Source organism: Tachysurus vachellii, chromosome 5 (genome assembly GCF_030014155.1).
Source record: "Tachysurus vachellii isolate PV-2020 chromosome 5, HZAU_Pvac_v1, whole genome shotgun sequence".
NCBI classification, from domain to species: Eukaryota; Metazoa; Chordata; class Actinopteri; order Siluriformes; family Bagridae; genus Tachysurus; species Tachysurus vachellii.
Genome location: NC_083464.1, coordinates 24618656 through 24632064, shown reverse-complemented (window position 1 = coordinate 24632064; position 13409 = coordinate 24618656). Strand labels below are relative to the sequence as shown.

At 37.6% G+C, this 13409-nt stretch overlaps 2 protein-coding genes across 2 annotated transcripts; both read left to right on the top strand.

The window, feature by feature from the left end:
• The first annotated feature begins 69 nt into the window (after positions 1-69).
• trim108 (tripartite motif containing 108) lies at positions 70-6110 on the top strand. The gene is made up of 6 exons (XM_060869319.1): positions 70-563; positions 668-763; positions 1370-1603; positions 1798-1868; positions 4013-4128; positions 4281-6110. Exons 1-6 carry the CDS (start codon positions 132-134, stop codon positions 4823-4825), a joined length of 1494 nt encoding a protein of 497 aa, XP_060725302.1. The 5' UTR covers positions 70-131; the 3' UTR covers positions 4826-6110.
• A 1049-nt stretch (positions 6111-7159) lies between these two features.
• cldc1 (C-type lectin domain containing 1) lies at positions 7160-11931 on the top strand. The gene is made up of 6 exons (XM_060870728.1): positions 7160-7491; positions 7639-7743; positions 7982-8140; positions 8385-8536; positions 8954-9075; positions 11574-11931. The coding sequence occupies exons 1-6, from the start codon at positions 7392-7394 to the stop codon at positions 11734-11736; spliced, it is 801 nt and encodes a 266-aa protein (XP_060726711.1). The 5' UTR covers positions 7160-7391; the 3' UTR covers positions 11737-11931.
• Positions 11932-13409: the final 1478 nt, after the last annotated feature.

Here is a 13409-nt window from a genome sequence, read left to right as displayed (position 1 = left end):
TATGGGGCTACAGAACTGGTTTGACATCTTTTTTGTTCCAGGTACAATAGCAAGTACGTGAAAGCTAAATCATAAGTGACTGGACTGAGAAAGGATCTCTTTCTCTTGAGTGACACACTTATCCTTTGAAAATGTATTCTTCGCTGTCCTGGCAGATCCAGTGCTCAGTATGTCTGGGTGATTACACCGATCCAGTGATGCTGTCCTGCGAGCACTCTTTTTGTCGCCAATGCATCACCGGACACATGAACAGCAGCCTGGACCCAAACCTCTGCCCTGAGTGTCGCAGACCTTACACTGAGAGAGATCTGCGCTCCAGCCGACTTCTGAGAAACATGGTGGGTGTCGTGAGACAACATCTTACAGCACAAGAGCAGATGGAATCCTCACCCACACAAGCACCGCAAGCCCTGAGTGACACCCTGGTTTGCACCGAACACGACGAGAAGCTGAAGCTCTTCTGTGAAACAGACCAGAAACTTCTGTGTGTCGTGTGCCGTGATGGAGACAAACACAGAGGTCACCAGTTTAAACCTGTAAAAGAGGCTGCTCAGATAATCAAGGTAAATAAACATGGAATTCCACAAAACAGGCTGAAAAAAATTTCCTTTCACTTCTATCAATGAAATGTATCATTAATGCGTAACTGTCTTTTTTTTTTGTATAGGGGATAGTAAAGGGTGCTGTTGGATTCCTCGTCAAGGAGAACGAACAGCTTAACGTTATGACCCAGAAACATACAACTGAGATCACTAAGACCCAGGTAAATACTCTTTTATACAGTCAAAGGATGATCTCATACTGTAGATGTACACGTTCAACACCGAATTCGCTAGAATACAGGTCTTCAAACCTATTGCTCTGAAAACATACACTGTCTATTTGCTGTAGTATTCACTGGTACTCATTTGGAAGAGAAATTGACTTAATTGTCATTATATGTCATGAAGTTATACATATTCTATGATATTCAACGGGGTGTAGGTGTGGATCATTCTAACTTTGTAACCGGATCGGATAAGTAATCACATCGCTGCTGTGAAACTAATTCTGGTGTAACCAGTTGACACTGAAAGTCATATAATTATTCACATGATCTCATGAGGATACACCTGCTCAATAGCTGAAAAAACAACAGCAGCATCGTCAATCAAAACCAGTCTGGGACACACTCAGTTTTGACTCATGGGCTGAACCTTTATGGAACTTTTAAATATTAGTCACATTGTGTAAATCAAACGGTAAAATCCACTTCAGTCCAATTTAGCCCATTGGACAGAGCTGTAACAAAAAATGTGGAAAAATTCAAGTGGGATGAATAAAATAGTTCACAAACAATAATCCAAAAATACCTCTTTAAACCCCACAGATGAGGTCCAAAGAGCTATCAGCCCAGATATCTGCTCAGTTTAAAGAGATGCACCACTTCCTAAAAAAGAAAGAAGAGGAAGTAAAAAAGCAGTTGGAGGCTAAAGAGCAGGATGCCATCACAATCCTGTCCAAAAACACATCCGTCATCAAAGAAAGTCTGATGGAGGCAAAAGAATTAGAGTGTAATTTTCAGACTGCTTTGGAAATGAATCAGCCTGACTTATTTTTACAGGTAAATTCACATACATAGTATGAGTTATATTCACAGTGCATTAACCAATGTGGCATGTTTATATTGTAATCTAGTTTTAGGTCATTTAATAATTATTAACAAACATATTCAATTAATGAAAAATTCATTAATAAACACCTTATTTTATTGTAGGGAAATCATGACATTATTTTTATTTTTGTCTCCCTTTAAAGTGGTGGAATGAAAAAGGATTTCCGATTACAGAAAGAATGAAAACAAAAAATAACGTGACTCCAGATACCAAGTAATTTTTAATAGCTATATCAAATTTACATTTATCTTTAAGGGCTTTTTACACTGTGTGGTTCATTGTAGTTCTAAACCCTGGAAAAGGGGAACGTTTTATGCCTGTAATTTAGAATTGGGATTAGCAACACATTTGACAACAATCGAGGTTACAGTATGAATCCCTGCTCTGAAGCAGGACTGTGGTGCCAAATGTGTATAGTGAAGAAAGATGTTGTGTTAGAATGTTACGGCTAGATGCTTAGCAACAGACACCAAATCAGAAACTGAAAAACGTGCACCCTATCACATGCTTTGTACACTCACAGGAACCCAGTGTGTTGTGTGAGCAGTAGTTGCAGCATCTGAGGTGGAAAAAATTAAAAATGCCAAATGGTGACAGAAAACGCAAAGAAGTGGAGTCAACGCTTGACAGATTTATTATTACATTTTCAGAAAAGTTGGTTCAGGACAAACTAGATCAGAAATACCCAGGTATTTAAGACACTTAGAGAAAAAATTGGAAGCTGGATATCAATAAACACTCGGACAAAAAGGACAAAAAAATATTACGAAGCTGTGAAGATAACTGTCATGTTGCAGACTCGGAGGTTGGATGCAAGTACAGGGTGTGAGTTTATTGACAAATAGGGTCACAGAAAAGAAAAAAAAATGAAACAACGCTAAGTAACATCACAAATCAAAGAAACAGAGCACATATCTCATAAAGAGGAAGTGAAACAATGGGGCTAATAAAAGGGAAAACCAAACACATACATGACATGGCCATTGGATTCAGTGTGATAACCTAAGGTCAAGCTAATTCATCCATAATCATCTGGACGTGAACTGGGGACCACTACTGCTGACTAAATGTTCAAACATGCAGACATATCGTAATACATGGTTTAACTACTCACCCATACTAAACACTAACAGGCAACTGGGGAAGGACATTAATTGGAGGTTTTTAGAAAAACAGTCTATGATCACCAAGATGAATAGGGGCGATTAGATGTGGGCAGCAGAACTAGTTTGCTGGCTGGGAGTGTGTGGGGGACTTTGGACATGGACCAGATGTTGCATAAAGTGACAGCATGTTGTATTTCTTTCAGCATGTAAGACCAGCAGTACAGAGGCTTCAAATGCTGGTACATCCTCTGAACACCCAGGTGAATGATGTGTGTGCTTATGTAATGAGTTTTGTGTGGAGTGTGGGGACAACATGACATTTAGGTGGACAGGATGTTAAGAGTAAAATGATCTGATTGATCTGCCACTGGATGGCGCTTATAATGCTTGTTGAGATAGAACGGATTAAATGGCCTGGGCTTGTACAATACTGTATGTCATGAGAGTGCATACAGGATGGGGTATTGGCCTTTGTTTTTTTTTGGACCCAGGACGTAACAAAACGGTGAAGTAGAAGCTTCAGAAAGAACAGGTTCCAGAGGTTTTGCCTCGGGGTGAGTTGCTTGGCTGTGTGCAGGTCCTTGCGGTAAGTGGAGTGTTCATTTCTCCAAAATGTTGTGAAAGCACAGCCTTAATGTTGTTTCTGAGGCATCCACTTCCAACAAGAAATATTTGGCAGGGTCAGGATGCTTGAGGATGGGAGTCATAGGGGACGATGTGTCACACAAAAGACAAAAAAAAGCAGTATATACTGCTTATATATATATATATATGTACTTGTGTATATATATACATACATGTACTCGTGTATATATATATACATACATATACTCGTGTGTATATATATATATATATATATATATATATATATATATATATATATATATATATATATATATATATATATATATATATAATGCATATCTTTATTACTAAAGTGAAAGTGTGAGACAAGCCATTATTGTTAATGGTTGATACCATAAATATGCAAATAAGAAGGTTAACCCAGGGTTTTTGTACTGTGTGAAACATCAGACTATGAAATTATCATTAACCCTGAGTAAGGTATGATCAGTGTGAAACGTAAAACAAAATTACCCAGGATTCTAGGATTCTATTCACCCAGAGTACACAATGAACCACAGTTGACTATTTTAAGTGTGTAAAGGCCTTTAAAGATTCATTCATGAATTTATTTAATCAATTTAATTAAATTAAATTAATTTATTAATGTTGTTCCTAAAATTGAAGGTACGAGTCACGGGTAAAAGGTCTTAATGTGATACCACACTCCTTTTTCCTCGGCCCTTACGAGACTCATCTGCAGTTCTTTGTATGGAAAGCCATGTTGGGAGCTGTCAAGCCAGGTACAATACTCATGTCTTTAAACTTAAGACTGTGTAGATGATTTAAACCAGTGTATTCTAGTATTCATTGTCGGGTCATGGAGTCATGTTAAGGCTTGCATTTTTAGTCCATTATTCATTTCCATTATTGACACTCCTTCTTTGTACTCCAGTTCCAGAGCTCTTAAGCATAAAGGATCCTGGAGACTCGTACCTGAAAGTATCACCAGGAAGAACAAGTGTTCGCCAGGCAGACAGACAATCCAATTTGTACAAGGACTACAATCCAGGTGTCATCTCTGAAGAGAGCTTCCAGTCTGGCAAGCACTACTGGGAGATAGAAGTTGGGGACAAGTTTGACTGGAGTATAGGGGTGAAGACAGAGGTGGGAAAAAAATCCAAAAATTCAGTAACATCAAAAGATCCTAAAGATGTATATTTCGAGCTTATAAATGGCAAAGGATATATGCTCAGCACGAATGATGAACAGATTCCCATTGAGGTCAAGAGAAAGCCCAGGAAAATAGGGCTCTATCTGGACTGTGATAGAAAGCAGATCTATTTCTACGATGCAGACTTCATGACTGAGATTTTCATAACCAGCTACAGTTCTGCCCTGCCCATCTCTATTAGCCTTTTCCCAGGAGTTTACCTGGAGGAAACAAACATAGACCCAGTCACAGTATGTTCGTATGGATTAAAATCATTAATGGATTAACATTTAAGATGTCTTTGAGAGCCACATCTTGAATGACCTAATGAGGTAAATATTCTCAGGTTTTAGGCAAGGCTGATGTATGATTCATCGTATTGACAAAAGAGGACAAAAGGGGACATAACAGAAATCTGAGGACAATGATGACACCTGCATGTATTGAAATGCAAAATAATTCTCTTTTCCTTGAGAAGCCTATTAGCAAGCTGAGGAATATTAATGAGATTTGGAGGGCTGCCTCATATTAATGACTACTGGGACACACACACACACACACACACACACACACACACACATGCACACACACACACACATATACACACACACACACTGGTTAGATAAATAGACAGATATGTAAATATATACATATATAGGCATCACTTAGGATGCACATCATAGACAATTTGCAATGACACTAAAATCATAAGATCTAAAACCTTGTTGTAATGAAAAACCTTGAGTTCTTCAGTTGTTCCTGTGAGGAACCTTTAATATTTTATGTAAATAGTGTTATTCTAGGGGGGCACGGAGGCTTAGTGGTTAGCACGTTCGCCTCACACCTCCAGGGTTGGGGGTTCGATTCCCGCCTCCGCCTTGTGTGTGTGGAGTTTGCATGTTTCCCCGTGCCTCGGGGGTTTCCTCCGGGTACTCCGGTTTCCTCCCCCGGTCCAAAGACATGCATGGTAGGTTGATTGGCATCTCTGGAAAATTGTCCCTAGTGTGTGATTGCGTGAGTGAATGAGTGTGTGTGTGCCGTGCGATGGGTTGGCACTCCGTCCAGGGTGTATCCTGCCTTGATGCCCGATGACGCCTGAGATAGGCACAGGCTCCCCATGACCCGAGGTAGTTCAGATAAGCGGTAGAAAATGAGTGAGTGAGTGAGTGAGTGAGTGTTATTCTATCAAAAAGAGTCTCCAAGCATCCTTACTTATTCAAAGATGGCTGAATGCTTTATGCTAGATCAGAACATTACCCAGTGTAAAAGCCTGTTAACTGAAGTGACATGGGTACTTTTCTTACATAAACTTTACATAAAAATAACTTAATTTAACTAAGTCTAAACCATAAGATATTTTTTCACTCTTAAAGACAAACTCTTGCTCTTTCTCTGTAGATATCAGAGTAGACAGAAATAAGATCGATGCTTATGTCTAAAGCTGTGACTGCATTTGTTTTTCAGCCTGATCGAACCCTGCGTCATCTTTAGTTACACCGGCTTTCTATTAATGTGTACCTTGTTTTTATTATTTTGCAGTTTGACAAGGTTTCTGTTTTTTGGTTAAGTATTCTCTATCGTTGAACATGATCTCTATCATTTTTACATGTTCGAGTCGAAGGAAAATTTCAATAAAGCAAAAGCTTCAAAAAGCTTCAAAAGCTTGTTTATGTCTTTCCTTTTCCTTCCAGATGCTAATTCCTTTTTCATCTTTTTTCAACTTTTGCTTTTTTGGATTTTTTCCAAAACCTCACCAATTACCGGGACCTTATGTAGGTTTATACAAACATGCAATAAATATGACACATTCCTCAAAGATGAATTATAAATCTCAGTCTCTCTGAAGTGTGCAGCTATAACTGTCTGTTTTAAGCAAATATTTATTCCCTATTAAAATGTATAGTTGTGAGTCAAGGCTTTATAAATCGCGTTATCGAATCTTAAAGACGCAGCCGTTCTTGTTTTCTTTTTTAGCTATTGTCTTGTCTTTTGGGGACATGAACATGTTTCTATTTCCACATACTGAAACCGGAACAAATCAGGGCTCATTATAAAAACTGCACTCTCATGTTAAGCCCAAACCAGCTTGATCCAGATTACTACATTTCATGTCCTTTCCATCTGCTGAGTCATGGTTTAAACTGGACTTTATGTATTTGCACAATATTATGTAAACTTACCCTGAACTCATCCCCTTTCCTGACACTGCATGATTGGATTTATTTACGCCATTGACAGAATTCTACAAATATAGCTGGTGATTAATGAAGGGCTGTGGTGTGTTTATGTTACAGAAAATGTTAAGATTTGTTTCCTTTAAAACACACACTATGTGAGGATGAATATAAAGGCAATCAATGTCTTTATCAACCCATAAATATACAAATAAACAAACTGACTGATCACCTCACTATATATGGTCATAACTGAATGATTCATTTTATCACTCAAAACAAAATTGTGAAATTCTTTTTTTTTGGAAGGACATTTTATTCTTTTTAGGATTGCTCAACCTGTGTTATTTTCGCCTTCGTCGTTTCCCACCAGTTCCTGCCCTCCTCCTAAATCTCACCCACTACTTTCTCCTTCTGCTGTCTCTTTGAGTGAGAGTTCACAGGCGCATGGCTTACACATGGAGAACGTGACTAGGTGGATAAACATTGGCAGGACATTGTGAGGGGGAGCAAAAGGAAAAGGAAAAAATATATAAAGATAAGCCCTGCCTTCTCAACACTTTAGCTTATTTAAACTCGCAAAAGCTATTTGAATCAAAAACAGAAGGACTCTGTGCCCGTAAACGGATCATATACAGGACTGTATGATTAAGGATTTGGGTGAACTAGGCATTTAATCATGGAGGAAAACTACAGCAGTCTACATGAGTTCACAGAGGATTGTCATTCAACCAGAGGAAACAAACCTATACTTTACACATCACACAACGGACAAGCAGGTAAGACAGCAGTGTGTGTGGGTGTGTTGTGTATAAGAAATCACCAGGTTCCAGATTCAGCAGATGATCAGATCCTTAAAGAGAATCATGTGTTTTTCATCCACATGGCATCTGACTTTGATTTGTCCTGATATCTTTCTGGTGTAGCCGGTTCTCTTAAGAGAGTGGATTGTATGAGGAGACAGATGGTGATTCTCCTGATCGTCACACTGCTCGTTTCGTTTTGTGTTAACATAGGACTGACTGTTTTCTGTAAGTAATACACATATTCACTTACTTTTTTACTCAGTGCTGGTTCACTGCTTGTACACTAAGAAGCTGTATGTCATGTAAAGTAAATAGCTAAGACGATTTATTACATTTTCATGAATATATCTGTGACCAAATATAACTGCAAAAAGAACTACCATATATATTATATTATTTCTCTCTCTCTCTCTCTCTCTCTCTCTCACACACACACACACACACACACACACACATTTTTCAGTGGTTAAAAGGAAACCCAGCAGCCCCCCCTGCGTGGAGACTACCGAAAGTCCGCTCTCTGAGTCACATATTCAGTCTCTAAAACTGTCGTCCCTGCAGGAGCGCTTCTCACGCCTCTGCTCCCATTACACCGCCCTCGCAAAGACCTGTTCAGCAGAAGGTAAGAAACATAAAAGCGTGTGCTGTACCATTTCTGAATGATCCAACTGAGGCACCTCAATGCAGCAGAGTGGAAATGTATCCACTTTTATAGTAACATCTGGAAGTGTTCTGTGTACCAAGAGTTGCACTGACAACCACACTGCCTTTCTACACTAAAAGCTAGACGTAGATCATGCCTACATGTCGGTTCATGTATTTCACAAAAGTTCTTTTGTTTGGTTTGCACTTTCTGTCTCTTCCAGTGAAGCAGTGCATGCCGTGTCCTGATGGCTGGAGACATATAGAAGACAAGTGCTACTTCTTTAGTGATGACAAACTAGACTGGGTCAGCAGCAAGCAGAGCTGTGCGTCAATGGGCAGCCAGCTAACAATACTTCACACACATGAGCAACATGTACGTATACTGTATGTGTGTATGTTTTTATAACAAACCAGCTGCAGATTCAGAACTTTATCAGAACTTTACTAATCCTATAAAGATTAGAATAGAGTGGATAAAAAAAGAAATAAATACATAAACAAACAGCAGCAAACGGACACTAATACATCAACATCAACATGCCAGTGACCAGTGCACAGATCAACTGCTTGCAAAAAGCAATTTGCTGTGTGTAAGGGTTCTCTTTCTAGATGCCTGTCAATATTTAGTAGCTTGACAGCACAGGAATAAAAGAATTAGTATATCTTTCAGTTTTCTGCACAGGCATGTAGTCGCGCCAGTCTGAGGGCTGAATAATTGTTTGCGCTTAATGTGTGTACTTGCTAACAATTTATACACATATCTTTTCTTTCTTTTTTTTTTTTAACGTAGCTTGCTCTGGAGAAAATAGCCCGCAGTTTGAGTGGGTTTGACTACTATTACTGGATCGGCCTGTCAGACATTGATGATGAAGGCGTGTGGAAATGGGTGGATAACTCACCAGTCAATAAAACGTAAGACCGCACAAGCATAAACAACACAAAACATACATGATACAGTTGAGGTCATAAGTGTATATGCGCCTCGCAGAAAATGCAGAAACGATCACAAAATGTTCATAATTTTTTTTTTCTGCCCTGAATGAGCTATTTCACCTAACAAATGTGTGCAATATTACTGCGTATTGTTACCTGGAAGAAAAAAAAAACACAGATTTTTAAGTTGTGTGAGAGTCCTACATGATTCCTACATGTTTGTCTTGAGCTGTTACACTGCCCACTGTTCTTCAGAAAAATCCTCCATGTCCTGCACATTATTTGAGTTCTTTCCAACACATGAATTTGAGATTCATCTTTTCACACTAAGGACAAATGAGGGACTCGTTCACAACTAATACACAAAGTCTAAACATTTGCTGATTCTCAAGAAGGCAGCACGGTGAATTATGAGCCAGGAGGTTGTAAACTTTAGAACACTATTTATAATTATTAACATTTTTGCACATTCTGCAAAACCTATAAACACACAAATGTGTCAAAGCAAAACAAAATTTGTCTGAGCCACTACTTTGAAACAATGGTGCACCGCATCAATTCAGTCAAGGGGAGTTTATTACATGCTGTATATCAATGGGATTTTGTCATCCTCATCGACTTCCCCTTGAGGGAACTAGATTTGTAATGTCCTTTCCAATAGTTCATTAGCTTGAGTGATGTTTGTTAGATGACCCGTGGAGTCAGCTTGACTATAGGAACACATCTAACCCAGCAAATGTTCCTCTTCACTATATACAGGCTATAGGAGATGGAACAAACACATCATCTAACAGCTCAGTTTAATCTATAGGTAACATCTACAGTCTGATATACATCTGGTCATCTAACAAACTTCACATCAGCTAAAGAATATTCATTCATTCATTCATTTTCTACCGCTTATCCGAACTACCTCGGGTCACGGGGAGCCTGTGCCTATCTCAGGCGTCATTGGGCATCAGCTAAAGAATATTGTTTTTTAAATATTTGTGATATTACCGAAGCAATATGTAAACGTCATCATTATGCTGGTTGTGGTCGTTGAGCGCGAGGCAGGAATACCCCCTGAACATTTTAATTTTAATAATAAACATATAGTAGTTCCTACATAAATTATTGATATTATCCTATTCTATAGAGTATATTATTATTACATTAGGGAGCAGATGAAATGTGGCAAATTATGTGCGTGACATTAATTGTTTTTTACCTCAGCATTATAACAGAATCAGTGTTGTTTTACTGAATATACTGAATATACCTTTGGTTATACTGAATGTCAGTACATCTTTATATACTGAATATACTGCTGGTTATACTGAATATCAGTATAAATTAATATACTGAATATACTGCTGGTTATACTGAATATCAGTATAGAAGATTATACTGAATATACTGCTGGTTATACTGAATATCAGTATAGAAGATTATACTGAATATACTGCTGGTTATACTGAATATCAGTATAGATGAATATACTGAATATACTGCTGGTTATACTGAATATCAGTATAGAAGATTATACTGAATATACTGCTGGTTATACTGAATATCAGTATAGAAGATTATACTGAATATACTTTTGGTTATACTGAATATCAGTATAGAAGATTATACTGAATATACTGCTGGTTATACTGAATATACAGTATATGCCTATATTAAGTGTAATAGCATGACTGTGAGTGTGGTATTGATTTTATACAGTGGTTTTATAAACAAGAAATAAATAGCATAACTGACAATTTGTTTCAATAAATAATTATATTTGCTCCACAAACTGAAAAGCGTCCCAAAGAAGCTGTACTCACTGAACTGGCTAGCAAGCTCATTTTAATTCAAATTAAAAAATTATGATTTAAATTTTATTTGTCACATACACAATGATTTGTTCCTTTTTATTAAAGTTTCGCTGCCATTCCTTTTTCCTTTACACCTTCATCTGACCAACTTTCATGTTTATTTCAAGTCAGGAGTACTATTTATGTCATGCCATGTCTGTTGTTGATGTCTCCAATGCTACTGTAATATTGGTTCAGTTAACTGTTTGCTAGAAATTGGAATTTTACGACATCCCGGCACTATCTCAGAACACCACTAGTCTAAACAAATTAGTGAACCAGAACTGACTGTATTAAAACCTTATATAATTTTACTTCAACAGTAATACAACCTCCTTTCCTATTTTGGGACTTTTTGGACTTGGCTTGGATTTAAGTGTTAGAGGAATTAGACTTCATTAAGCCATGAAAGCTGCTTATTTGAGAGAGTCTTGACTGGGATTTGTTGATTAGTGACTTCTCTAATTTTGGGTAGAGTAGTTAGAAAACTGATCATATTTATCATTGTTATTAATTAACTGTGTGAGTGTGTGTGTGTGTGTGTGTGCAAAAGAGAGAGAGAGAGAGAGAGAGAGAGAGAGAAAGAGAGAGATGTTTTTCTTTGTTCCCTGAGCTCTTTGTTGCTTCCTCCAGGTACTGGAATGAATGGGACGGAGAGCCCAATAACCACCAGTCCGGAGGGCTTCACGGCGAGGACTGTGCCGTGCTGAATTCTCACTCGAAATCTTGGTATGACGTTCCTTGTGACCACATCTACAAACACATCTGTGAGATGGACGCCATTGCTGTGATCTGATTCACAGTGCCATTAAATATAGAAAAAATATATTTTTTCTGCAAAAACACTGAATATAAATATGTTTTTTAAATGGAAGGAAAAAACTGTTTTGTCCTTTGTATACTTCTGAATGTGTGTTTTGTACCTTTGTGCTTATCCTTCAAAAATAAAGTGATTTGTGTCTGTAAATAAAGGTTGCAACACTGAATAAGGGATACTTTGGACAGATAAGTTTGTAGCAATAATGTCAGAAGTGCTAGATCAGCTTTTGGGCTGATAGAGGGAACATGAAGGAAGGGAATTTGTTAGGGAGTTACATTTTGTTAGGGAAATATAAGTATGAGGATATTTTTGTTGGTTTGCCATAATCATAATTCCAGGTTTTGAACACAACACAGTTTTGTAAACATTTAGTACAAATTGTAAAATATACAAATTACTGAATTTGCCTGCAGTTTTAGAGAATAAAATTAAAAAATTAATAATAATAATAATAAAATCTTTAAATTAAACATCTGAGATTTAAACGGAAATCAGAATCTATGGAATAAAATTTTTTGAAAGAAAAAAAAGAATTTTTTTTCTTTGAATGTACATTTATCCAGAGGGATGTACAAATCTGCTCTGAAGTCTCAACGAATATATCGAATACTGGTTGGCTTTGCTGATAATACAAATTCAATGAAAATACAAGGCAGTACAATAATTGTCCTATTATACAATGCATATACATAATAATAATAATAATAATAATAATAATAATAATAATAATAATAATAATAATAATAATAATAGGGGGGCACTACCTCGGGTCACGGGTAGCCTGTGCCTATCTCAGGCGTCATTGGGCATCAAGGCAGGATACACCCTGGACGGAGTGCCAACCCATCGCAGGGCACACACACTCTCATTCACTCACGCAATCACACACTAGGGACAATTTTCCAGAGATGCCAATCAACCTACCATGCATGTCTTTGGACCGGGGGAGGAAACCAGAGTACCCGGAGGAAACCCCCGAGGCATGGGGAGAACATGCAAACTCCACACACACAAGGCAGAGGTGGGAATCGAACCCCCAACCCTGGAGGTGTGAGGCGAACGTGCTAACCACTAAGCCACCGTGCCCCCGAAAGGACACACTTTATTGCAAAATCATAATAAGAAGGTTGTGTAGTATTTTAATGATTATTTAGACTAGGTATTATTTAGATTAGGTAGATCACATTGAGATGGACAAATGCAAATGTTTGCTTTTATCCCTTGTTTTTGTAAATCATCCACATTGTAGGCTGTTGTGAAGGACGTTTTACTCGTGTTATTCACATTAAACTTCACATGCATATTTTTTAATGTTATATAAGAGCCATTTGTTTTCATTACACAAATTGAGTTGATATATTTCATTTTCGACAATTATATATTCACTAAAGTGAGACTCACACATTATTTTCCCATTACACGGATAAGCTTTAACTTTCATGAAATTATTATTGTCATTTATTTATCTACAGACTTCAGAATGGTTTGGTTTTGGATCTAGTGGCCTGTATTATGTGTAAAAACAACTATTACAACACCAATTAAGACTGTCGTTATATATTCGCAATAACAATGTGCGATAATCTTATATTTATTTGTTACCACCTCCATCCTAGTACATCCCTGCATCTTAGTCTATTCTATTCTAT

Coding starts and splice junctions, on each gene's coding strand:
- cldc1 (XM_060870728.1), top strand. CDS start 7,392: ATGGAGGAAAACTACAGCAGTCTACATGAGTTCACAGAGGATTGTCAT. Junction 8,141..8,384: donor AAAGACCTGTTCAGCAGAAG/GTAAGAAACATA, acceptor TGTCTCTTCCAG/TGAAGCAGTGCATGCCGTGT. Junction 8,537..8,953: donor TTCACACACATGAGCAACAT/GTACGTATACTG, acceptor TTTTTAACGTAG/CTTGCTCTGGAGAAAATAGC.
- trim108 (XM_060869319.1), top strand. CDS start 132: ATGTATTCTTCGCTGTCCTGGCAGATCCAGTGCTCAGTATGTCTGGGT. Junction 564..667: donor AGGCTGCTCAGATAATCAAG/GTAAATAAACAT, acceptor TTTTTTGTATAG/GGGATAGTAAAGGGTGCTGT. Junction 1,604..1,797: donor AGCCTGACTTATTTTTACAG/GTAAATTCACAT, acceptor CTCCCTTTAAAG/TGGTGGAATGAAAAAGGATT.